General features: G+C 44.2%; 2 protein-coding genes across 2 annotated transcripts; both read left to right on the top strand.

Moving 5' to 3' along the window:
- Nucleotides 1–135: 135 nt before the first annotated feature.
- Nucleotides 136–7,585, top strand: wbp1la (WW domain binding protein 1-like a). The gene is made up of 4 exons (XM_034552221.1): nucleotides 136–375; nucleotides 1,814–1,916; nucleotides 3,933–4,094; nucleotides 4,585–7,585. The coding sequence occupies exons 1-4, from the start codon at nucleotides 307–309 to the stop codon at nucleotides 5,061–5,063; spliced, it is 813 nt and encodes a 270-aa protein (XP_034408112.1). The 5' UTR covers nucleotides 136–306; the 3' UTR covers nucleotides 5,064–7,585.
- A 4,221-nt stretch (nucleotides 7,586–11,806) lies between these two features.
- On the top strand, nucleotides 11,807–22,988 carry LOC117744329 (sodium- and chloride-dependent GABA transporter 3-like; the record flags this gene model as incomplete). Its single annotated transcript, XM_034552529.1, is given in 15 exon segments — nucleotides 11,807–11,819; nucleotides 12,241–12,375; nucleotides 12,689–12,826; nucleotides 13,403–13,461; nucleotides 13,492–13,514; nucleotides 13,634–13,766; nucleotides 14,328–14,462; nucleotides 16,203–16,306; nucleotides 16,675–16,762; nucleotides 16,764–16,800; nucleotides 16,901–17,013; nucleotides 20,123–20,260; nucleotides 20,339–20,441; nucleotides 21,341–21,441; nucleotides 22,926–22,988. Coding segments are annotated over 15 exon segments (1,383 nt in total), but the record flags the coding sequence as incomplete, so codon positions are not given.
- Between the last annotated feature and the right edge of the window lie 3,722 nt (nucleotides 22,989–26,710).

The raw sequence follows: 26,710 nt of genomic DNA, 5'->3' as shown, positions 1-26,710 counted from the left end.
AATACCTTTTTTCTGATGTAACTTGAATGCAACACAGACTGTTTACTGCTGGTGCGGAGGTGAAATTGACCCCGCCTGCCTGGTGACAGGATGCGCCGGTCTATGAAGCCAACATTTTAGAGTGACAACAGAATTGTCCAATCGCTGTCCCAAGAAACCCGGCTACGGTTAAGAATGGACCAATGGCTGAGAGCGAGAGCGGTCTGATTGTTTGTTTCGGTTAGTCCACCGAGACTGGCATTTTGTTAACAATGCGACTGTTAATTAACAGTTTTGCGGTTAATATATACTAGTATCTTATATTTCATGGGAATGGGGTCTCTTAAGTTCATCGCTGGACAAGAACATTCAGCGACAGAGGCCACAGTCACAGAGGTAAACGCTAACTTAGTCGACGTCTTTTGAACAGCTAATGTTAGCTTAGCTAGCTAACTACATTAACTTAGTTAGGCTATTGGCTCAAACTTATTAGCCCGAGTTTGACTCACCTAATATTTTGTGTTTCATTCTTTGGTTGCTAGTTACGAGCTTGTAGGTTGAGAAACTGAAAAACGCCCCTCCTTGGAGGCTAGTTGTATTTGCCCCGGTAGTTACAAACATGGTTAGTGTAACTAAAGTTAGCAGTGCTGTTGAAATTGTTACGTTAGGTTAGTATATTAGAACCTAACTTAGCTAACTTAGTGTTAGCATGGTTGGTCAATAACGTAACTCCTCAAACAGCGAGGACTGTCGTATACTGTGACGGTATATTAACGTGATATATAACGTTATATTAATGAAAAACGACTGCTGAGATGGTGTTTAAGTGATATATTTAGCATGGATACAACAGTACTGAGGTGAGCCCAAAAAGACATATACAAACCCTAGTGACACTGTCTAAATGTGGTTACAAATATCAAAATACAGAAGACGTATTGATCTCTCATGGTAGCAAAGATACTGTGAAATGGGACAAGAAGGTCTGCAATCTCTCTCCAAAATCAGGAAACCGGTGATGAATGAAAGTGAAACATAAATCTAACATAACCCAGACTGGTTAGCTGTATATCGTTCCTAATAATGAGTCTTTGCTGCATATATAAAATGTTAGTTTAATGTGTGAGCACAGCCTCATTCGTTGACACGGTTCCAGTTAGTTCTCAGTGATGCAGCAGTGTTTACTCAGGTAATGTGATATCTGATCCAAGAGGCTCTGCCCAGTTGGATCCAGACGGGATGTCTGAGCAGCTGAGCTCAGGTTTGTTTACTTCGGCAAGAGAAGCAACAATATGTCAAACGGTGACATATAGGTTAGAGGTTAGACGGTTAGGTCTATAGACAATTAATCAGAAACTATTTTTGATCTTCAGTTAATTGTTAAAGTGGGAAAATGACTATGAATTTATTTATGGGTGTGCTGTCACACACCTACAGTACGTATGTTAATTGTTATTAATCATAGGACAGCTTTTGTTCATTTAGTAGTTAATATTACATGCTGTTGTGCTGCTAAGATGTAAACCATGTTTTAGTATATTATGATGCAACATGATACTTTCTCAAGATGGTTATTGTACCGTGACAATCTCCTACCATTACAACCCTACCTACAATAATGGTGTTTGAATAAATAAATGGTGCTCAAAAGTACATTTCAAAGTAAGCCCTTTTGCGAGTGTATGGTCATATTTTTTACAAAAAAAAGTCTTCTTTTTAAAATGAATGCCCTGCTCTTGGTATTGACATGCCAGAATGCATTGATGTTGTTTCAGTTGCCTCTTCGACCCAGTGTCCGTGTGTGTGACAGAGCGGCATGTCTGTGTGTTTACAGGCCATGCTGGTGTGCCAGGGAGTAAACAATCACAGCTACATCTGCGTGTCGGGCCACTGCTGTGGAGAGACCCAGTGCTGCAGCTACTACTATGAACTGTGGTGTGAGTTACCTTACCCCCTTCCCAATACTGCAAGCGCATACATGTGTCAATAAATTGAATTATACAGCTCATGCTATGTGCATTTTCCTATGTTCCTTTATGCACAAATATTACACTCTAAAATAGAGGAAATCTGAAATGCAACAGAAGGGATGACGTAGATTGAGGATCTGATGTTTGATAAAGATCAGGAATTGTACCAGTGAGCGAGTGGAGCCGGGCCCCGTGACTAATCTATCACCTACAATCGGCACTTCTTTTGCCGTGCGTCCGCCTGGTTGTGTCCTTAAAATTGCATGTGGGTGCTTCTGTAACTTAAGGAGTCCCAGCCCTTCAGAACAATTTCTGGCATTTTTTGGGATACAAAGAACATCATAGCCAACGAGCGGCCAGAGAGGGAACCAGTCAAGGGGCTTTATTAGTCTCCAAGGCCCTGTTCAGACCTGGCATTAACATGCGTCTTGAGTGATCCGGTCACAATTGGGAAGCTCTAAGTACAGATGTGCACCAAGGACACATTGAGGACGCATCGAGATCCGCCTACTCAACTGACGTCCTCTGTGTAAGCAGAAGTACGTACCCATACCGTGTTTATCAAGTCCTCTGTGTTGTCTTGAATTCTTCAGAGGCGTGGCGTGACCAGGTGGGTCTGTGTATTCTGTCCGTTTCAGTACTTTTGAACAGTGTTTTGAAACCAGTGGGAGTCAGTCTTGTGTTTTTGAGGGATGCACTGAAATCGGGTGTCGGGCCGATACTGACTCAAATAGCTGGATCAGATATTGGAGGTCGATCTATTGAGTTTAGTTATTTGTTTATTCATTATATCCATTTATATGCTGGAATTTTAATTCCTGTTGAAGTTTTGACCAACATGGATGGGTGTCGTTAGGATTTTATCAATACTAAATACTCCTAGCGATACATCTTGTTTTTGTTTTATTTTGAGAGAAAGGAAAAAAAGGGCAATTATTATGCCAATAATTGCATTATTCTTCTTCTTGAGCAGCAAGTTTCAAAATCTTTTTAAAAATAAATGTGCAAGCTAAACGTTACCTGCAGTGGACGAAGGATGGACGCAGTCAAAAACTGCATTGCTGTAGATCGATGTTCTGCCATTACCTCCCATATTATGAGGGTTTTATTGCATTTTTTTATAATAAATATAAACTCGGTACCTACAAATTAATTTGTTTTATTTTGTTCAACAAAGTTAGGAAAAGCAATGTTAAAGCCTCATATTTCTTTAGACATAAAGTGAGACATACAGCTTTTTGACTAACCATTGGTATCGGATCTGCACTCGGCATCGCTGTTACGATCCGACTCAGAGACTGCAACGTGGATGGGAGACCAGCCGAGTTTAAAAGCAATAAATAGGCATTTATTAAAAAAATAACACAACTAACAAATAGGCTGTAGGGTCTGCCACAGGAGAGCAGCAGCCAATCCAGGGAAACAAACCCACTGTCCTCACGTGTTGATTCTTTAGAGCAGCCTCCAGGCTCAGGTGTGGCTCATCAGCCATCAGACAAAACAGAGCAAGCAGGTCCCAGACCCCAAGTGGGAGGGACGGGTGTCACAACCGCTTATTACTGTCTGCTGCGGGGCAAAACCAACAACGCATTTGGTCTTCCCGAACATAAATCATGCGCGTGTTCTGTTTGCGTGCAGAACGGGGAGGTGAGATCCAATCAAGCGGTCCCATTCTAATGCCGGGTTTTAACTGACGTACACAGAGCCGCCCACCTGTGATCGGATCATCCAAGGTGCATGTTACCCTCAGGTCTGAACAAAGACAGGGTGTCGAAAAACACCCACTGGAAGTTGTTGCCTTTAAAATAAATATGAATTGTTCTTTTTTTGTGTCACAAGGACATTAAAATCTGACGCAAGTGAGATCTTTGGCTTATTTTTTTTCAATAAAAATAATTAAGTTAAAAAAAATTAAAAAGTTGTACTTTGCACCATTTATCTAGATATGTACTAAGTGTGTTCTGTACTGTGGGCTCCCTGCAGGGTTCTGGCTGGTGTGGACTCTGATCATTATCCTGACGTGCTGCTGCATCTGTCAGCACTGGCGCTCCAAGCAGCGCTTCCAGCAGCAGCGCCGGCAGAACGAGATCAACCTCATCGCGTACCGAGAGGCCCACAACAACTCCCAGCTACCCCTCTATCTCAGTGAGAGTCTGGCTTCTGCACATTCCACACATAGCTAGTTTCTAGCTCTCTGACAAACACTGCGCACGTTTGCAAGTCTGAGTCCTTGATTTGTGTAAAAACACATTCTCAAGTTCAGTTGAAGCTTCTATGAGGCTTTAGCAGTCCGCAGAGGAAGACGCAGGAAGCGGGTGTCTTTCAAAGTTACAATCTTGCGTACCAAATTCCTGCCAAATGGCAACATAGAGCTGAGGGCTGAAGAGTTGTTGATGTTTGACCCCTTTTTCCACAGAAATCCTGTCATTTGATTAGTGCAGCTTCAACCTCCTACGGTCAAGTTTTGAGCAAGTCGTGTCTCGGACTTTGAGCATTTGCTCCCGCAAAGTCTGCGAGGGTTCAGGGCTTGCGGCGAATATTCGCAACGCGTTTGGTGTGAACGCAGCATTAGTGGGGACTCTGAGACTCTGTCAAGTGATCATGACTCATTCTTGCCTGTGTTGTCATTCTCCAGGATTCCTGCCTACCTACCTGCTGCCAGCCTATGAGGAGGTGGTTGACCGCCCCATCACGCCGCCTCCCCCTTACACCCCTCTGCAGTCAGCACCCCCACCCACGGATCCGCCCGAGGAATCTCCCGGCCTCCGTCTGGCCATCTCGATCCCTGGCGACGTGCCGCCCCCCACTACTCCGGAGGTCGCGCAGACCCGCCTCCACGGTGCTCACAACCCCAGCAAGGACTCGACGCCGGGCAGGTACCGGCGCTTCACGGGGGACTCTGGGATCGAAGTGTGCGACTGCCAGGAGCTGTGGGATCAACGCAGCCTTTTAGAGACGGAGGAAGAGACAGTGGATGAGGGGGCGGGGCAAACGGAGGGCCCATGCGATCGCTGTGGCCCTGACTCTAGACTCGGCCACGATAGCAACGCAGTCATTGGTGAAAACACAGATGGACACACGACCGCGGCGACAGAGCCACAGGCTCTTAGTTAACCCACCCTGATGTCTGCAGTCCGGAAACAAAATGTAAAGCTACATTACGCAACTTCTGGTTGGAAGCAGAAGGTACGTTTTCTTTTGCCAAGCTCCGCCCCCTCCTCATTTTCCGGTTGCTCATGTCGACGAGCTCTCTGATTTGAAATGTCCTCCTGCCAGGAAGCAGCACTGATGTTCATGTTCAGTTCATTTTGTTCTCACATTGCCACGCACGGTTCTTTAATCTTTGCTCAGTGGTTTTTGTCACTGACGGGGCTGTTGCCTCGTCACTGACTGTAGCATTAGACTAGATTACACCACGGTAGCTAGACCAATACTTTGTTTTTTTTATTTAATTTGTTCTCAATCTACTACATAATGTAACGTAAATCCCCTCAGCTTGATTCTGGCTCATACGTTGACACTGACATATTGTGGATAAACCAAAGTGTGCCTGCCGTCTACTGGGAATACCTTAGGTTGTAGTAGGGCACTGCAGGGCGTTGCAGTTCTTCAGCATTAATGTGATGAAGTACCTCAAGTTGTCAGGTATTTTTTGTCTGATTCTTTTTCTTTCTTTTTTTTAATGTGCCAAAAACAGACCGCCCGACAGCTTCTGAGTACGTTTTTCACAGAAATGACATGTAACATGATATGTGGTATTATCATGATATATATATATATATATATATATATATATATATATATATATATATATATATATATATATATATATATATATATATATATATATATATTAATTAGGATGTGGGATTTCATCCAGTCTGCCCACCTCCTGACTTCACCTTTGAGGTTTTGAACTGGTAATTTCCGCCCCAGTTTGACTTGACTGGTGTTATAAGTGATACCACTTTGGTGTAACCTAAGAGTTATGTGGTCCATCATGTCAACTTTGACTTTGACAAACCTAGAAAATAACTTTTACCTGTTGGGCTCTGGTGTCTTCAGCTCTGAAGGCCTCTGAAGACACATTCTGAATCTATAATTACACACCGCTTTGAGTTACCAGCCCCCCAAAAACACTCACTTCATATGTAAGATGCATATCATAACCTTCAAGAGCAATTGCCACATGATTTGGAGGTTTGGCAAACAAACTAAAAGGTTCTGGTCGGAAAGGATTTCAAGTGGCCATCTTTACTGGAACTAAAATATGGTTCCGAGAAAGAAATCTGTAACCTTTCGGTCACCATCAATCGGAGTTAAAACGTGATCCTTTTGTTTGAACTCCAACGAAGGCTGTGTCACCTTTTGTGAAGGTCCTTGAGAAAACCTACTGTATGAAAATGCACACGATGCAACAGGCCCTAATGGAACAGTTCCTCCACAGGATGGGTTCTTTAGTAAAGGATCCTGGTTTGAGTCTTCAGTCTGTAACTCAGGGCTCTGTGAGATGCCGTAGTGCCATAAAATATGTAGCCTTATGTAGCCTTTTGAGTAGAATGTATTGTATAGTAGAACTTGATCGTAGCGCTAGTCATTTTTCATGTTGTGTTCTGCACTAGGGCTGCAACAACGAATCGCTAACATTTGATTATTAAAAGAGTTGTCAACGAATGTCATTATCGATTTGTGGTGGTTCGCGCGATTTATTACGCCACTCAATAAGCTGCGGGGATGTTTTTGAGTTGAGCGCCGCAGATCGGAGAGGCAAGACCATCGGAGAGACCCGTAAACGTTGTTCTGGAACACACGGCAGAGGCAGAGAAATCCGTACGACCGCAACGCTGCGTTGGCACCGAAAGCGTTGAGAGTTGAGTAGATCCCATGCAAAGTCGACGCACAGGCGCGAATGGATGCAGATTTTTCGCCGGGTCATCAATGACGTCGTGCCGTTGGTGAATCTAACTGGCTGCCGCTGCTCTCGTAGCGCTGGGAGCTGAAGTCACCCAGACGGAGCCGGTGAAAGTCGCCGAGCTGTGTGAGCCCGCGGGTGATGTTATGAACCCAAACACGAGGGCGTTTGAAGCTCCGACGTTTGTGAGATGTCCACAACAAGTACGAAGCAGAACTAGTGGTTATTTCTTCCGTGGCGGAAATGATAACCGTTTCCACGGAGATGAGCCACCTCCGACGCGAATAAACCACAAATGCTTTTTTAAATTTTTTATTATCCGATTAATCGAAAAAATAATCGACTGATTCAATTGATCGTTAAAATAATCGTTGGTTGCTGCAGCCCTAATCTGCACCCAATCGGTTCTCAAGCCGTGACCAAACTCGTAGATATGCAAAGGGGACTATATCTGCACGATGCCGTCGGTGTGTTTATATATATTCTAAAGAAGGACGCACGTCGCACGGGGAAAGGATCGACTGACTGAAACACTCCGGGTATAAAATGTGTCTTTCAGTTGCGCCGAGGGGACTTTTCAGTGGAGCACTTTTCCACACGTGCAGCATTGAACTTGTGGTCTTCAGCACCCGGTGCGACACGCTGTACATATGCTCTTTAACCAAACACAATTCTATTTTTCTGTCACATTTTTGTATAACATTAAAAGTTATGGAGGAACACATGTCTACTATCTTTTTTCTTTCATTAGACTGCAGATGATTAAGATATTTTAATACATTTGTTACTAGCATGGTGTACCTAATAAAGTGGCCGTTGTGTGTGTGTGTGTATATATACTATACACATTGTGCTATATGTATAAATAATGCAAAAGAGATTTCTATCACCAATCTGTAATATGTTAATTATTATAACTACAGTCTAGTTTACAAATATAAAATAGTCTATATCGCATAAATTACATTACATGTCATTTAATGTAATGTAATTTATGCGATATAGACTTCATTTTTTGAATAAATGTTAAGCCTGATTACAAAACTGCTTGTGTGGCCACAATTGTGATAATTAAAGCATTAAAGTTGAGTCAAGTTCAGTTACAGGTTGTCCAAAATGTCACTTTACCATTTTTACCCTGTAAGACATTTGTTAGAAATTTAATTTGAATTATTGAGACGTGGCCAGGTCATGGTGACCTTTGATCTTAGACCACTGAATTTCCCTTCAGTCCAAAGTGGACATTTGTTCCAAATTGTAATGAATTTCCCTCGAGGTGTTCCTGAGGTACCGTGTTGGAACAGACCGGATGATGTCATGATGGACGTATCACAGCGAGGCCGAGTGAGCCCTTTGCTGCATGTCATCGCCTCTTTATTTTTATGAAGCCCAACTGATACACCAGCTGGCGAGTATTAATGGCAGATTATTGTACCCTCGCTGATTTCTGTACTGGCATACATGCAGTCCAGCATACTCCATTGGTCACAATACTCCCACAGCGGGGGTGTCAAACTCATTTACACCGCGGGCCACATCAGCATCATGTTGCCCTCAAAGGGCCGGTTGGAACTGTAACACTGTATAGATGTAACTACTCCACAGCATATTGTTAAATAACTGTCTTTGCATTTGATTATTGTTTATTTGAGTGTAAAAATATTGTACATGCATTTATATTAATGTAATATATATATATTATATAAGCATTTTTTTCTAATATTATAAAATTAATCAATGTAATTTAATTATATTTATTATAACCCACATTACTGTATCAAAGATCAAACGCATGTTATTACATCAGCAGGGCCAACGCGGGAGGCATCAGACACCTCCAGGTCCAATGGACCCTCTGAGACGTGAAGTCACAAAGACTCCGGGGAGGAAGCAGAGTTAATAAGGTGCAATGGAGAGATGTAAATTCATCCATAAGGGGAGAGAGAAGAGGAGATAGGTGCTCAGTGTATCCTAAAACATCTCCCAGCAGCTATAAGGCTATAGCAGCATATCTAGGAGCTGGACCAGGACAAACCTGATTCAGCCCTACCTATCAGCACTATTAAAGAGGAAAGTCTTAAGTCTACTCTTAAATGAGGTGACTGTGTCTGCCTTCCGGACTGAAAGTTCCATAAAAGAGGAGCTTGATAACTGAAGGCTCTGGCTCCCATCCTACTTTTTAAGACTCGAGGAACCACATGTAGCCTTGCATTTAAGAAAAGGTGATCATATGTCTTTCAAGCCGTCGCGGGTACATACAATACACATACAATGACGTGGCGGGCCGTGTTACACCTGTAGCTTGTTTCAACGCTATTTGAATTTAAGGCGACTAACAGGTTCTCACTCGATGTGTAATCCTGATCGCATGTGGATTAGGGGTCGAAAGAGTTGAGGGTCGTGTGAAGGCAGCAATGCAACACATATTTGATCAACAATCACTTTCACAGAACATGGAGGTAGTAGTTGCTGTAATTATTGTTTGTTTAATTGTTGTTTTGTAATTGTGAGAAAACTAGGTTTAATGGCGATTGAGGTTATGTATTACAATGAGTTTACAAGTTGGAGGGTCAAGACAAATAAATAACCCTGTATGGATTATGTGATAACAAATGAATGACACTGTATGTTATATGCAAATGTATCAATTAGAATTATGGGATCTATTAAGTGATAGTGGAAAACATCAAGACCCCACTGAATAAGTGAATGTAAGCAAGGACACAGTCTGGAGAATGGAGCCGATGAGAGGAAGCACTAAGGCCTGAGGACTGCTCAGGAATGTGGACCGACACCTCACATGGAGAAATTGATACGGATCAACAGAACGAGGTCTGGTCCAATCGATGGACTAGAAGAGGAGGAAGGGGGGTTTGACTTGAAGCTTACAAGGCTGGAAAAGGCGAAAGATCAGGAGATCTCTTTGGGCCGACTGCCGGGCAGGTCGCCCGGGGGCGGGTACTGGATGTCTGTTCCATGGGATATATTTTGTGTAATTATTAGTGTGATTCAATTTGTAAATGTGTTTGCTGTACTTTTTTTATAAATAATTTTTATTGTAACTGGAACCATCTATTCGGCTTATTTTTGCTCTCAGGCGGAGAAGGACGTCATTTCTTAACATAATCCGTTGGGTTTCACAGACCAAAATAAAGACAGGGATTTTTCTTATGGTCAAAGAATAAACATCAGTTTACGTTGCAGATTTTTTGTTGTTGAATGTATTTGTATTTTATTTTATTCCTTTTTTTTTACCCGAAATGTTCTGTTTGTTTTGTTTGCTCCTTGTCTTTCTATTTAGTTTTGTTCTGTTTGTCTATGCCTTATGTAAAGCGTCTTTTAGTGTCTAGAAAAGCGCTATATAAATTATATTTTTATTATTATCTCAGGATAGTTGCGCGTGCCCGTCCGACTTCAAAAGGGGGAAGCGTCGATCACCGAAACCATGATTTTATAACAGCACAAACCAGTGGCGGGCTGTGCATTTCGGACCCAGGCCTTCTGTGCTGTCTCTACAAGAGCTGAACACCCTAATCACCTCATTATGACGCCACAGCTAAAGGTTAGTGAAATAAAATGTTACATGAAGCGCAACACCTACAAATACACTAACTGCAGAGTGCAGATCCATAAATACGCGCATGACAGCATGCTGCGTCATTAACGGACGATGCATAGTCACATAGACTATTAACACAAGGACAAGAACAAATTCTTAAAAGAACCAGTCACATTTATTTATAATAAAACATGACGAAAAAATCAACAAAAAAGCGGGGACTAAAACACTGTACACTGAAAATAACAAGCCATAGACACATTAACATCTACTACTACTCCTCCTTCAGCCATATATGAAAGAACTAAAATACTATAAATTCAATTACTTCTCGAAACAACAGTTTCAATAACATGAACCGTGCTATAGTTTCCTGTTAGACGACGAGTCACGGTTGCCGATTGACCAATCACATCGTCACACGTCCAGGCATCTAGAAGGCTCTCTTGACTAGTTTAAACGGGCTTGTCTTCCATAGGGAAGAAGCCCGTTTAAACTAGTCAAGAGAGCCTTCTAGATGCCTGGACATGTGATTGGTCACGCGGCCCGAGTGACCATTAACATGCGATGTGATTGGATAACGATGAAGGCCTGAAGCCTGAAGCAGAGGAACACATGAGACTCCTGTCTGTGCAATGAGAAAATAAGCTAATAGGGAAAAATAATTATAATACATGTAGTGTTACAATTACATTATAAAATAGATATAACTTTTAATTATTAAAATTAATTAAAAATATATATATTTTTTTTTAAATAAAAAATAAATAAAATAGCTATAACTTTGTGATTCTGTTTAAGCCTTCAGAGAAGGCTTTGAAGGCCCTGACGGGCCCGCCACTGGCACAAAGGCAAATAAACTCAAAGGAAGAGCCTCTTTTTTCTCTGCTGAGGAGCAGGAGATGATCATGAACGTATATGAGGAATTCCAGACCATAATCATGGCAAAATCGAATCAATTCATTCACTTCACTCGTGCTGGAGAGGGGGCGTGGCTTATCTCCATGGAAATATTTATAACTTCCGCCATCCACAATGGAAGAAATAACCACTATTTCTGCTTTATACTTGTTGTGGAAACGTCAGAACATCTAATACCCTTGTGTCTGGGTTCATAACATTAATATCATATATATATATTTATACATAACATCACCCGTAGGCTCACACAGCTCGGTAACTTTCACCGACTACATCTAGATAAGTGGATGAAAATCCTTTTTATTCGCATCCATTCGTCTGTGCATTGACTTTCATGGAATCTACTCGCAACGCTTTTGGTGTGAACGCAGCATAAGTGTTGGGAAAATGTATCGGCTCATTTTAAGTGCCTCATTCTTTAAATGGCTCCAGAAGGTCTTTAATAAATGATTCCTTGTGGGCAGAATGGATGGCGCTCGTACTCGTATAGGAAATCATCATCACGCGATAACAGATCTTGGCGATCTCGAAGAACTCTCTCCCTGTAAAACGATAATCTAACTAATATCGCTCCATCAATGAAGAAGGGGGCTGCCATTTTCTTCAGGGGGCGTGGCCAGTTTATCCAGCTAGACTGAATGAGCCCGCACTGGAAACAGGTTAACATTTTTGGATGTGTTGCTATGGTGATTTTGCGAAACTTGCTTCGAGGAACCGAAAACCCTGATTTGTGTAATCTAACCACGTTAGCCAGGTACCCAGGGCCCTATTTCTCATACCTGGCTAACGTGGTTAGCGGGATAATTTTCCGGATGAACAAGTCAGCCTTGTATAAAAGTCAGTTTGCCCTTGCCCTGTTGCACAGCCTCACTGGTCTTTGGTGACTTCTGTCCGTGCAGGTGTCTTCCTGTTGCCTTACTGTTTCTTTGCTGTGCTGTGTGGCGTGCCACTCTTCCTGATGGAGACTGTGATTGGTCAGTACACACAGGAGGGCACCATCACCTGCTGGACCAAGCTCTGCCCGCTGGCACAGGGTAAGCACATTGTTGAATATATTGAGCATGATTGTGTCATTCAAAATGAACTGGAGCTGAAAATGGTAAGGATAGCAAAAAATAACATTATTATTTAATAAAAGTCCCAGGACCAACGAAGTCTTCTAAAAGGATAATTTCCCTTCAGCCAAGTACCCCACGGAACCATTGCTTTGAACAAGACTCATAGCAGAGGAACAAACAGAGGAAGAGCCGGCCGCACAGTTACAGACAAAAGAGAAACGTGTAAATGTCGCCACTAAAGGGGGATTTTGATTGATAACCCTCATTTTCGGATGTCCTCTCCCTCCAGGGGCCGGCTATTGTACCATCGTGATCCAGCTTTATAACAGATTCTATATCATCATCCTGGCCTGGGCCCTCCTCTACTTCTTCTATTGTTTCAGAGACCCTCTGCCCTGGGCCACCTGCAACAATCCCTGGAACACAGGTCAGTATGGCTTGCTAACTAGGGTTGGGTACCGAAAGCCTGTGCCAATATGGTTCCTATCCGACTGGTGCCTACCGGACTGAAACGCAATGCAGATTTCGGTGCCCGTCCGACTTCAAAAGGGGGAAACGTTGATCACCGAAACCATGATTTTCTAACAGCACACGGGGAGAACAAACTCCACACAAGCCCGAGAATCAAACCGTGTGCTAGCAGCCAAACCACCGTGCAGCCCCATTTATTGTGGCTTTTGCCCGGCAGATTTTCTAAAATCATTCTTGATGCAATGTAGATATGCCAAAACAAAAATAACCATGGGGGACAGCGGTGATGGTTACCTCAGAGGTGGTGCTATGTTAAGCAAGCCCCACAGGATGTCACAAGGAGAGACAAATCTGTCATTTCCTGACATATGGAGCAAGGAAAAAGACAGCGGACGATGAAACTTTGGGGTCTCCCAACATGCAGTCTATATATACAGTATATATATTTATACAGCAGATCTTTCTGAAAAGTTTGAAACATGCAGTGTATACGAGCAGGCTTACATGACTGAAACCAACGTCCTCTCAACAGATCGATGTGTGGACTTCACCTCTGCGAACTGGACTGCAATACACAGGGGCAACCTGACAGTAAACTGGACATCTGGAAATCTCTCCAAGTCATCGGCCTCTGAGTTCTGGCAGTGAGTGGGTGTGGCCACATTAAGCTCATAATAAATTACACGGAGCGGAGGCAGTCAAACAAGTCAAATATGCAAATTGTTGGTGCAACCGTTGTTGACTGTCTGGTGTCCCCGTGCAGTAGAGGAATTCTGTCCATGTCTGGGGGAATACAGGAGGTCGGCACAGTGAAGTGGGATCTGCTGCTGTGTCTCCTGGCCTGCTGGGTGGCCTGCTACTGCTGTATCTGGAAAGGGGTCCGTTTCACAGGGAAGGTCGGTCTTGGTGTGAGGATTCAGGGGCCTCGTATACCTTTAAAAACTAGAAAGGTGCTCCAGGTGTGTCTGCAAAGACCTCTGCTGTGAATGAATTTGTTTGCTTGAATTAATACAACCCACAATTGGCTCCCTGGCTGTTTGGAATTGCATGCTAACATACACCGCATGGTATGTGGATTTTGTGTACTCGAGAAAGATCTATACTATATTTAGCAAGAATTTCTGTGTATGAGACATGAGCACAAAGACCAACCCGGTATGGTGTCATCGTCATGTAAAAAAACCAGACATTTACATGCGTACAAACTTGTCAAAATTGCAATCCAAACATGTCAAATTGCACTGACATCAATAGGACCATCTGTTTTCTATTTCCCCACAATGCATTGCTCCCGTGTGCCTTGAATGGCCGTCAACCTTGTTAGATTTTGAGGCATACTAAAATGTAAATATTTGTCACTTTTAGTTTTTCATGTTTTTAGGTGAGAAAAGTAACCAATTAGATTCAGGTTAATTTAATAAAACAAAGCCTGTTTGGACATTTGCTGCACTTTCCAGGTTGTGTATTTCACGGCGGTGTTCCCTTATGTGATGCTGGCCATCCTGCTGGTCAGGGGGTTGACGCTGCCAGGAGCCTGGCAGGGCGTGGTCTACTACCTGTATCCAGATCCTTCTCGCCTGGCAGACTTTCAGGTGAGACACTGTGGACAATTCATTCAATTCAGTTTATTTTGTATAGCCCAAAATCACCAGGCCCAAAAATTAGGGCCCTGCATCAACGTCCCCCAGCAGCCTATAAGCCTATAGCAGCATATCTAACTATAAATGCTTTTAAAGAGGAAAGTCTTAAGTCTACTCTTAAATGAGGTGGCTGTGTCTGCCTCCCGGACTGAAAGTGGAAGCTGGTTCCATAGAAGAGGAGCTTGATAACTGAAGGCTCTGGCTCCCATCCTAATTTTGAAGACTCTAGGAACCACGAGTAGCCCCGCATTTAGTGAGCGCAGCTCTCTAGTGGGGCAATATGGTACTACAAGCTCCTTAAGATATGATGGTGCATCACCAATCAAGGCTTTGTAGGTGAGAACAATTTTAAATGTGATTCTTGATTTTACAGGGAGCCAGTGCAGAGCAGCTAATACAGGAGTAATGTGATCCCTTTTGTTAATTTGTGAGACGAGCTGCAGCATTCTGGATTAACTGGAGGGACTTAAGAGACTTATTAGAGCAGCCTGATAATAAGGAGTTGCAGTCATCTAGTGGAAGTAACACACACGTGAACCAGCTTTTCTGCATCTTTGAGACGATGACTGATTTTTTAAATGTTACGTATATGAATAAATGCAGTCCTTGAGATTTGCTTGATCGATAGATATAATTGAGTATCATCTGAATGACAATGAAAGTTTATGGATTGTTTCCTGATAATATTGCCCAAATGATAGATTGATTATATATAGATAGATAGATATATAGAAATATATTAAATAAAATTGGTCTAAGCACAGAACCTTGTGGAACTCCATGATTAACGTTGGTGGTCATCGATGTTATGATGTGGTGTGTTCACAGACCCAAATGCAGCGACAGGACAGCAGTTCTTTCTTTGACTATTCATTCTTGCAGGGATATGGATGCAGGAACAAACAAAAAGGTCCGGGTGCAGACAAGAACAGACAGTGAACAGATGGAATTGTCAATTAGAGGCATGTACCAGCGTTCCGAGAAGCGACTGACGGTAACGGCAGCAAACTGCCACTCAGGGCCCGAAGGTGGCCGTTAAACGAACACGTAATCCTCTCAGGTCCGAGCCGGAAGGTGGCTTTTAACGGCAGGCAGGACATTCAAGCCTCAACTAAAAACACCTAAAACAAACAGGAAATCAGAGAGGAGACACTCACAGGTAACTAACCGGCTACTCACGGGCGAAGATGCCAGGTTGGCAAACGGACAGACTGACACCGGAGGCGAGGATGTCCGGAGTATTTATCAATAAGAGATGATTACGGGAGATGAGAATCAGCAGTGCTCACGGAAAGAGGCGCGGCTGTGGGCCGAACTCACAGAAAACATACAGGGTTAGGCAACAATCCTCACAATCGAGGCTTCATCCTTTACAAATACAAATTGAGATCCATATGATAAATAGGATTTAAACCAACTTAGTGCGGTACCTGAAATGCCAATCAACTGATCCAGTGCCAATCAACTGATCCAATCTCTGTAATAGGCTGTCATGATCAATGGTGTCGAACGCAGTACTAAGGTCTAACAAGACCAGTACAGAGATGAGTCCTTTCATGCAGCTTTACAAGGTCTAGTTTGTTTAAGAGGTCCCGTTTTTTCTTTTTTTGATGCTGCTGTTAGTGTCCCAGCTACCTGAATTTAACAGTGAAATGATACTGATACCCTAACTTCATGTTATATGTTCATCAGGTGTGGATGGAGGCTTGCGCTCAGGTCCTCTTCTCCTATAGTGCTGCATCAGGAACCTTGATCACACTGAACAGCTACAACAAATTCAACAACAACTGTTACAAGTAAGTCACTTTTACGTTTAGGAAACGGGAATTGGCAACCTCAGGGTTCAGAAAAGTGGAGAAAATCTGGAAAACCTGTCTTAAACTTGCATTCTCTCTATTGGCCAGCAGGGGGCGACTCCTCAGATTGCATAAATAAGTCAGATTGTGTCTATGAGAAAATGACTCCTCACCAGATATATTATCTCAGTAAACATTGTAAACATGAGTTTATGGTCTCAATCTCTAGTTAAATAATGTATGTTCAATTTACCGCCTTCAAAGATCTACAACCTGAGGTCCACCAGTTGGACAGCTGGGTCTCTGTCTTGTCGGCACATTGCCCCACTCAGTTCTGCTTTCTGTGCTAAGCTCTGTGCTGTCTGCAGGGACAGTCTGTGGCTGTGTGGGCTCAATAGCGCCACCAGCTTCATCGCCGGCTTCGCAGTCTTCTCGGCTCTGGGCTTCATGGCCGAAAAAACAGGGAATCCCCATCGACATGGTGGCTGATTCAGGTATGATTTGAATCCCACAGTGTCCATCTCTGACAGACACGGGACCCTCTCACTTTTCCTGGAACACAAGACCACTTAAACGTCTCTTCTGTCCTCCCAGGTCCTGGGCTTGCGTTCATTGTATTTCCTCAGGCTGTTGCCATGATGCCCCTGCCTCAGCTGTGGGCCGTCTGCTTTTTCCTGATGCTCATTCTTCTGGGACTGGACACACTGGTAAGACCACGTCATACAGTCGATGTCTTGCACAAAGTATTCTCTCCAAGTAGAAAGACATGCTGCAACTGTTTATGCTCGATCAGTGAAGACTTATGTATGAATGTAGCTTAAAGTTCCGGTGCTGCTCAATGTCGACTAGTTCGATCCACACTGAAATATCTCAGCATCTCAATATCTCAACTAATGTATTATAGCCTTGCAATTTTGTACAGACATGCATTGTCCCTAGAGGATGAATCCCCTGATATTTCCTCCTTTCATTGAATGTCTTGACAACTATATGATATATTGCCATACAATGTGGTAAATATATGTATGGTAAGTGGTGAATGAACCTGTACTTGTAAAGCCACTCAAAGCGCTTTAACATCATTCACTAATGGGAGGGGCTAAGGTTCCACTTGCACATCAGCAGCAGTAACTAACATGAATACACATTCACACACTGTGGGCACAGCTACTTGAGCAATTTGGGGTTAAGTGTCTTGCCCAAGGACAAATCGTCATTGGCTAGTGGAGCCGGGGATCGAACCGCCGATCCTCTGATTGAAGAACATCCCTGCTCATCACTGAACCACAGTCACCCCATCATTTGTATTATTGCCCCTTTATGGTGCCTGGAGCATTTTAAGGACTTCGGTGATCCTGACTTTTCATCAAGTCAAAATTTGACTTAAAAGTAGGTAACCGTCTTTCAATCAGTCTACATTTAAATTTAAATGAATATGAATGACTTGTACAGTATCTGTTGTGTTGAGCATATTTGTATATATGGGTAGCAAAGCCATGTTAAATAGCCTATGCAGTAACGTCACATGAGAACGTGTGCGCCTGCGTGCACTTGGATGCTGTTGTGCACATGCGCACAATAAACAGTCAGTGAATTCCCAGACCAACGAGACGATGGTTGTCTGTTGTTTTTCTCCCAAGAAGTCAAAAATGTGGGCTGACGCGATGAAAGAGGAAATGAACTCTTTGACAGAGAATAATACTTTCACTCTGACCCCACTGCCAAGAGGCAAACAAGCAGTGGGAGGTCGCTGGGTATATGCAGTGAAAGAGAGCCCAGATGGATCTGAGACGTGTAAAGCCAGATATGTCGCAAAGGGGTATAGTCAAGTTGAAGGGATTGATTATAAAGAGACTTTTTCACCGACAGCCAACATGACCTCTGTACGAGCATTAATGCAGGTGGCTGTACAGGAAGATCTTACCCTACACCAAATGAATGTAAAGACTGCTTATCTCCATGCTCCAATAGACTGTGAGGTATACATGGAGCAACCGGAAGGTTTTGAGATCAAGCCAAAAACAGGGGAACACTTAGTGTGTAAACTCAACAAGTCATTGTATGGTTTAAAACAGTCCGGGCGTAACTGGAACATGTTACTGCATGAGCACCTTGCAGAGAATGGTTTTGTGCAAAATGATGCTGATCATTGTGTCTAAAGCAGAAAATCTGAGAACGAGAAAGTGATTCTGTTAGTATGGGTAGATGACTTAATCATAGCAGCAAGTAACAACACCTTACTCAGTGATGTAAAAGAAATGTTGAAGAGAAGGTTTAAGATGAAAGATATGGGTCCACTTAAACACTTCCTGGGTATCGATTTCAGACAGAGTGAGGGAGAGATCAAAATGACACAAAAGAGACACATAGAAAAGATATTAACAACATTTTGAATGTCCGAATGCAAACCAAGATCCACCCCATGTGAACAAAAGCTAAACTTTGACAGTGAGGGTGAAGTTATTGATTCAACAGGATATAGAGAGATAGTAGGTAGCTTGATATACATTATGACATGTACCAGACCTGACCTGAGCTGGGTTGTGAGTAAACTATCTCAATACCTAGCAGAACCAAAGCAACAGCATTGGGCTACAGCAAAACAAATACTGAGGTACTTAAAGGGTACTATAGATCAAGAACTACACTACCAGAAATGTGAGGAAAGCATACTACAACTGGAGGGATATAGTGATGCTGATTGGGCAGCCGATAGGGATGATAGGAGGAGCACAAGTGGATACTGTTTCAGCTTAACTGAAAATGGTCCAGTTATATCGTGGAAGAGTAGGAAGCAGCCAACGGTGGCATTATCCACCTGTGAAGCTGAGTATATGGCACTAGCAGCCACTATTCAAGAGAGTATGTACCTTGTACAACTACTTAGAGGAATAGATGGTAGTAACCAGAATCTACCAGTCAAGATATATGAGGACAATCAGGGGGCGATAGCTTTATCTAAGAACCCAGTATGCAGACAGAGAAGCAAACACATAGATATAAAGTATCACTTTGTACGGTCTGCACACGCTGAAGGGAAAGTATCTATAGAATACTGTCCTACTGAAAACATGGCAGCTGATGTCCTTACAGAGCCAGTGACAAGGGCTAAGTTTGAGGGTTTCCAGGGGTATTTGTTTGAAGAGTAATGTGAACTGACAGATGTGGATGTTTTTGAAGTCTTTAGAACACTGCCAGTATGCAATATGTTTTATTTTGGAGGTATGTATTTTTGGTTTCTATTTACCACTATAGAGAGCTATACACATGTCTTTGAGTGGGAGTGTTGAGCATATTTGTATATATGGGTAGCAAAGCCATGTTAAATAGCCTATGCAGTAACGTCACATGAGAACGTGTGTGCCTGCGTGCACTTGGATGCTGTTGTGCACATGCGCAGAATAAACAGTCAGTGAATTCCCAGACCAACGAGACGATGGTTGTCTGTTGTTTTTCTCCCGTGAATGCTAGCTACTAGGAGCTACTAGCTAACCAATTTGGTGACTGCAAAACGATAGACTGCTGCAGGAATGTCTAACGCTACATGTTGCTACTTTATATTGTCTGCAAAGTTTCTCCTTCAGTTCATACAATTCCAGCAGCAAGCCTTAAAAGTGTCACACCTGTAGAGTGAATTGATCTAACAACCAACCCTCTAGCCCAAAGGAACATAGCCCAACAGCTTCCTTTGGTGGTTGCACCTCCATCATTAAAAAAGGGACTTGTTTTGGAATACTTTCCTGTTGGTGAACCATCCTCGAGTAGAAGTTAAACCAGACGTTACTTTCTTTTTTTGTCTGTTTGTTCGTGTGTTAGTTTACAGGTCTGGAAACTATCACATCGTCCATGATTGACATGTTCCCGGGACAGATGCGCAGACCCTGGCGCAGAGAAATCTTCCTCTTTTTCTTCTGCTCCATCAGCTTCATCATACAGATCTCTCTCACCACTCAGGTATGACACACAGGCCCAAAGACACACAGACCATTTGGAGGCGACACAACATTAACGTACCTCTTCTGTGGTGTCCAGGGCGGAGTGTACCTCTTCCAGCTGATTGACTACTATGGTGCCAGTGGAATATGTATAGTATTTGTATCTGCGGTCCATTGTGTGGCTGTTGGCTGGGCCTTTGGTAAGTGGTATCAACACCATGTTTAAATGAATCTGTAGCTCACAAGATGTAATAGCACTACCCATGCATCTGTCCAAGAGCTATTCAAACTACAGGGACTATGTGCATTTTCACCAAAGGAACCAACGGGCCACAGGTACCATGTTCATATTTGACGACTCCACACCTCACAGTTTACGGCCAGTGCCAACATTTAGTGCCAATGCTTGAAGTCTTCCTGGATGAAGAAGGGCGGTGAGGGCGGATACATTTTGATTTCCGGGAATCTCGGCTGATTGCCCGGCGGCCTCAAAGTGACGTAAATAGTGTCTTAACTAGATATTGGCAAGAAATAGGCCCCATAACGTTGTCATTGAACATAATTCACGATTTTGCAATTTTCATCATATATCAGCGTTCATGTCTGTGGATAGAGTTGATCATTTAAGTTACTCTATCATAATTCCTGAACCCACAAAATGTCCTCTTGTAGGCGATAGATTTGAGATAAATCGTGAAATTAATAGTTCTGCGAACATACAATACGTTATTATTGTGTGCGGTTTTACCGTTTTGTTGATGCATTTAAGTGTTTAAACAAGGCAAACGTTTGGAAAACATAAAATAGTTTAAGAGAAGTCAGTCAGGGTCATAATTCAAATCTGAAAAAACATCGTAAAAGGTTATAAGAAATAGTATTTAATTATTAGAGTGGTGTGTAAAGATTTATACCATGCTTCATAATTTTCCTTTAACATCAAATTTCTTAATAGTATATATTAAAACCATATGGTTTTGGAACCCATATTTCAACAAGTGGTTCCAGGCCAATCTATGAGTCTGATATTCATCATGATTCTACATCAGGAGGTCCTGTCCTTTTAAATTGGCACCAACAACAAACTGTATTAATCATACAGGGGCTGACCGGATGTGTGACGCAGTGCAACTTATGACAGGACAGAGGCCGTCGGGTTATTTCAAACTGTGCTGGCGCTACTTCACCCCTCTGATCTGCATGGTGAGTTACACACTTTAAACAGCTGCAGGGGAAATTACATGAGGATTAAGATAAGGCAACAACTGGTCTGTCTACATTTTGATTAACAGGTTCAATTCAATTCAGTTTATTTTGTATAGCCCAAAATCACAATCAAATCAAATCAATTTGCCTCAGAGGGCTTTACAATCTGTACACATAAAACATCCATGTCCCAGGACCTCACATCGGATCAGGAAAAAAAAGAAGAAAAAACCCTTTCACAGGGAAAAAAGGCGCATCAGCAGGGCCAAGGCAGGAGGCCGGCCCACCAGGCAGAAGGCATCAGACACAGCCAGGTCCAATGGACCCTATGTGACGTGAAGTCACAAAGACTCCGGGGAGGAAGCAGAGTTAGTAAGGTTCAATGGAGAGATATAAATGTATCCATAAGTAGAGAGAGAGAAGAGGAGATAGGTGCTCAGTGTATCCTAAAACATCCCCCAGCAGCCTATAAGCCTATAGCAGCATATCTAGGGGCTGGACCAGGGCAAACCTGATTCAGCCCTAACTATAAGCACTATCAAAGAGGAAAGTCTTAAGTTTATTCTTAAATGAGGTGACTGTTTTCTGCCCGCTGGACTAAAAGTAGAAGCTGGTTCCATGAAAGAGGAGCTTGATAACTGAAGAGGAGAGGAGAAGAATTTTAAATGTGATTCTTGATTTTACAGGGAGCCAGTGCAGAGCAGCTAACACAGGAGTAATGTGATCTCCTTTCTTAGTTTTTGTGAGTACACAAGCTGCAGCATTCTGGATCAACTGGAGGGACTTAAGAGACTTATTAGAGCAGCCTGAAAATAAAGAGTTGCAGTAATCTAGTCTAGAAGTAAAAAACGTGTGAACCCCTTTCAGTGTTACGTAGATGAAGAAATGCAGTCCTTGACATTTGCTTCATATGGGAGTTAAAGGACATGGCATTTCTACCAGAGCCATATACGGCGTCTCTACGTCACTCCACAGCAGTCTAAATATAAACACCTTTGTTCACTGGTTGCATATAAACAAGATGGCTACAGACAAAATGCTTTGCTTGAGGCTTCAAAACTGCAGTCCACAAACCAATGAGTGACGTCAAAACGACTACGTCCACTTCTTTTAAACAATTTATGTTTTGGATGACTAAGAGAAGAACAAAAACTAAGTTACAAGAATCATATTTGAGATGAACCTACAGTGGGATGCAGCAGAGAACACATGCTTTAATTCAGGCTATTTCATACACAACTGGGGCTCTGGACAAATATTTGACAGAATATCATTTTTTTAAACAGAGCTATGAGTAAAATCCCGTACTACCCTCTTTAAAACTGCATGCACATTTATTTTCAACACTCAACTCTTTTAATCTTTTAATGCTAATATTGGCTCTGAAAACACAGACAATAGGCTACCGTGCTGCAAGTCCTATCGATTAACAGCGTCTGCGTGTTCGCCCAATGAGTTTGTCCCTCTGTTTTCCCCTCAAGGTTTGCTTCTTCGGCTTCTTCCTGGACCACCAGATCCTGACAACTAGTGAGGGCTATGTGTACCCAGGCTGGGCCTACGGTCTGGGCTGGGCCATGGCCCTCTCCTCCGTGGCCGCAGTACCCATCTGGGCTGTCGTCAAGATCTGCCTCACAGAGGGCACCCTCAGACAGGTGAGAGCACCAACGCATCCTGCTTACTTGTTTTAATTCTGCTTTACTTTTGTAATATTTTTCATTACTACTAACTAACCTTGGACTTTTCCTGTCCTCAACAGCGTCTGTTGGGCCTGTGGCGTCCGGTCGTTGATCCTGTTTGTCCCGAGTCAATCAAAGAACAGAGATGAACCCAATATCAGCCCTTTTACCTGACGTGTTATGAGTCAGAATGAAATGTACTTCTGGATATGTTGTGGACTGTTACTGACTCTTAATAATATTTGGTCTGAGTGCCCAGTCTTTATAGTATACATTAAACATTATCCGAATCAGAACCTTTTATTGCCAAGTATGTTTTCATATACAAGCAATTTGTCATGGCGGGTGGCGGGTTATGTTAAGTGTTGGCCAAATGAATACTTCTAAATCTACAACAAATTCGACAGGTTAGCTTTAATATTCCAATTTCAAAACTGCTGGAAACTGTATTTGAACCTTGTATCTGACCCAGCGGGACATGTCTCTTCCATTTCCGTGCTAAGATGCACTGATACACACACAAACTGCGCTGGAGATGGCTCTGCCAAGCCGAGGGCACATGTAGTGTAGCCAATCCTTTTTTTAAATATATATATTTTTTTATATTGATACACAAAGCTTTTGGAGAAATCTGGACAACCTGTAACTTGACTGAACTTGACTTAACTTTAATGTTTCTTGTCACCAAATTACCACAATTTTGGCCAAACAAGTGTTTGCAGTTTAGTAATCAGGGTTAACATTTATGCAATATAGACTATTCTATTATTTTGGTGTTTCAAATATCCTTGTTTATATTTGTAAACTAGACGAATGGGTGATATAGTACACACTGTAGATCTGGAGTTGTTGTGTCTTGTTTCCTGTTTTACTTTTAAGTCCCCGTCTCTCGTGTTCTGTTTCCCTGCACTTCCTGTCCCTGTGATTGTCTGCCATGTCCCTGATTTTCAATTCAGTTTATTTTGTATAGCCCAATATCACAAACTCCCCTCAGAGGGCTTTACAATCTGTACACATACGACATCCCTGACCTTTGACCTCACATCGGATCAGGAAAAACTCCCCAAAAATAACCTTTCGCAGAGAAAAAAAGGGAAGAAACCTTCAGGAGAGCAACAGAGGAGGATCCCTCTCCCCGGATGAACAGATGCAATAGATGTCATGTGTTCAGAATGAATAGCATTACAGAGTTACATAAACACAATACATGAATATGACAATGTATGAATGGAACTCCAATCCATGAAACAGAAGGAGGTAGAGAGGAGGGGGGGCGGGGAGCATCAGCAGGGCCAAGGCAGGAGGCCGGGCCACCAGGCATCAGACACAGCCAGGTCCAATGGACCCTATGAGACGTGAAGTCACAAAGACTCCGGGGAGGAAGCAGAGTTAATAAGGTGCAATGGAGAGATGTAAATTCATCCATAAGGAGAGAGAGAAGAGGAGATAGGTGCTCAGTGTATCCTAAAACATCCCCCAGCAGCTATAAGCTGCTAGGGAAGCCAGGGACCAAAGTCATATGCATCCCGGGGGCCAGAGCAGGCGACATTGAATCTTGTTTAAAACTGCTGGCTAAAGATGAGCGTAGTTACAGTAAGATTATTATACACGCCGGCGGTAATGACTCCCGACTGCGGCGGTCGGAGGTCACTAAAATTAATGTGGAATCGGTGTGTACTTATGCCAAGACAATGTCGGACTGTTATGTGGGGCTGCAAACAGGACACTGGACCCAAACACCGTCAACGATGGAAAAGCAACTTTATTGCTAAACAGGATTCCAAAAACAGGCTTCAAAAACCAGGATACAAAACACGCACACAAGATCTTCCACGATCTAGACAAGACGAACCGACAAAGGGGAATGACACAAACAGGACGTAAATACAGAGCGCTGGTGCAGGTGATTGGACACAGGAGGAAACAATCAGGAACAGGGCAGACAATCACAGGGACAGGAAGTGAAGAGAAACAGAGGACACGAGAGACAAGGACTTCAAAATAAAACAGGAAACACGACAACGCTACAGATCCTGACATAACCTCCCCCCTCAAGGGGCGGATTCCAGACGTCCCAACACAGTCCCCCAGGGTGGGTGGAGGGGAGCCGGAGGCGTGACCAAACGCATGTCAGAAGAAGTCCGGGGGACGGGCCACCAGGCAGATAGACCTGCTCCGGGGGACGGGCAGAAGGGCGACCACCAGGCGGACGGAAGGGCTCCGGGGGACGGGCTGAAGGACGGTCACCAGACGGACAGACGGACTCCGGAAAACCGGGCTCAGGGGAACCGGGCTCTGGAGCCGTAAGTCGTGTCAATGGAACCCCGGGAACAGAAGCCGGAAGCGGCCAGAGTGGCGGACCGAACACAGGGAGCCTGAGTCGGCCGGGGCGGCAAACGGGACAGGAGGAGACGGAGACTGCTGGTGGCGGCGACGTGACCCGGGGAACCGGAGTCTGCCGGGGTGGCGACGTGACCCGGGGACACGGGGAGCCGGGGCGCCGACGGGACACAGGAGCTGGGGTCGGCCGGGGCGCCGACGGGACACGAGGAGCTGGGGTCGGCCGGGGCGCCGACGGGACACGAGGAGCTGGGGTCGGCCGGGGCGCCGACGGGACACGAGGAGCTGGGGTCGGCCGGGGCGCCCATGGGACACGAGGAGCTGGGGTCGGCCGGGGCGCCGACGGGACACGAGGAGCTGGGATCGGCCGGGGCGCCGACGGGACACGAGGAGCTGGGATCGGTCGGGGCGCCGACGGGACATGAGGAGCTGGGATCGGCCGGGGCGCCGACGGGACAGCATCGGCAGGAACCGGCGTGGACTGCGGCGCAGCGTCGGCAGGAACCACCGTTGACAGCGGCGCAGCGTCGGCAGGAACCGCCGTAGACTGCGGCCGAAGCAGGACCATGTCTAACGCTCGGAGGGACTCCATCATGTCCCGGAAAGCGTCCTGGGACAAGGCAAAGGAAGCAAGGGCCGGCCGGAGGTCCAATAGGTCCCAGGAAGTTGGGGTTGGCCGGAACACGGAGGCGGCAACAGGAACGGGCGAGGGCTGCAGCACGGAGGCGACTGCGGGAACCGGAGTAGTCTGCGGCACAGAGGCGGCAGCCGGAACCCTCCAACGACGCGGTCCGGAGGTTTGCGCCCCCCACTCCGGGGCTGGGCCTGCGTGACCTCTGCCACTGGGGCTACGAGCCCAACGGTTCCCGTTGAAGGGGTCTGGTGCCGAGACCCTATGGGGGTTGTAGTTCCCCTTCTGGAGGCTACGAGGGCCCCCATAGGCCAAGCGGGTCCCTTCGAAGGGGTTGTAGGCTGGGTCCATCTTTGATCGGTTCGTTCTGTTATGTGCAGCTCGACAGGAACACTGGACCCGAACGCCGTCAACGATGGAAAAGCAACTTTATTGCTAAACAGGATTCCAAAAACAGGCTTCAAAAACCAGGATACAAAACACGCACACAAGATCTTCCACGATCTAGACAAGACGAACCGACAAAGGGGAATGACACAAACAGGACTTAAATACAGAGGGCTGGTGCAGGTGATTGGACACAGGAGGAAACAATCAGGAACAGGGCAGACAATCACAG

Source organism: Cyclopterus lumpus, chromosome 15 (genome assembly GCF_009769545.1).
Source record: "Cyclopterus lumpus isolate fCycLum1 chromosome 15, fCycLum1.pri, whole genome shotgun sequence".
NCBI lineage: Eukaryota > Metazoa > Chordata > Actinopteri > Perciformes > Cyclopteridae > Cyclopterus > Cyclopterus lumpus.
This window is presented reverse-complemented; position numbering and strand designations above follow the sequence as displayed.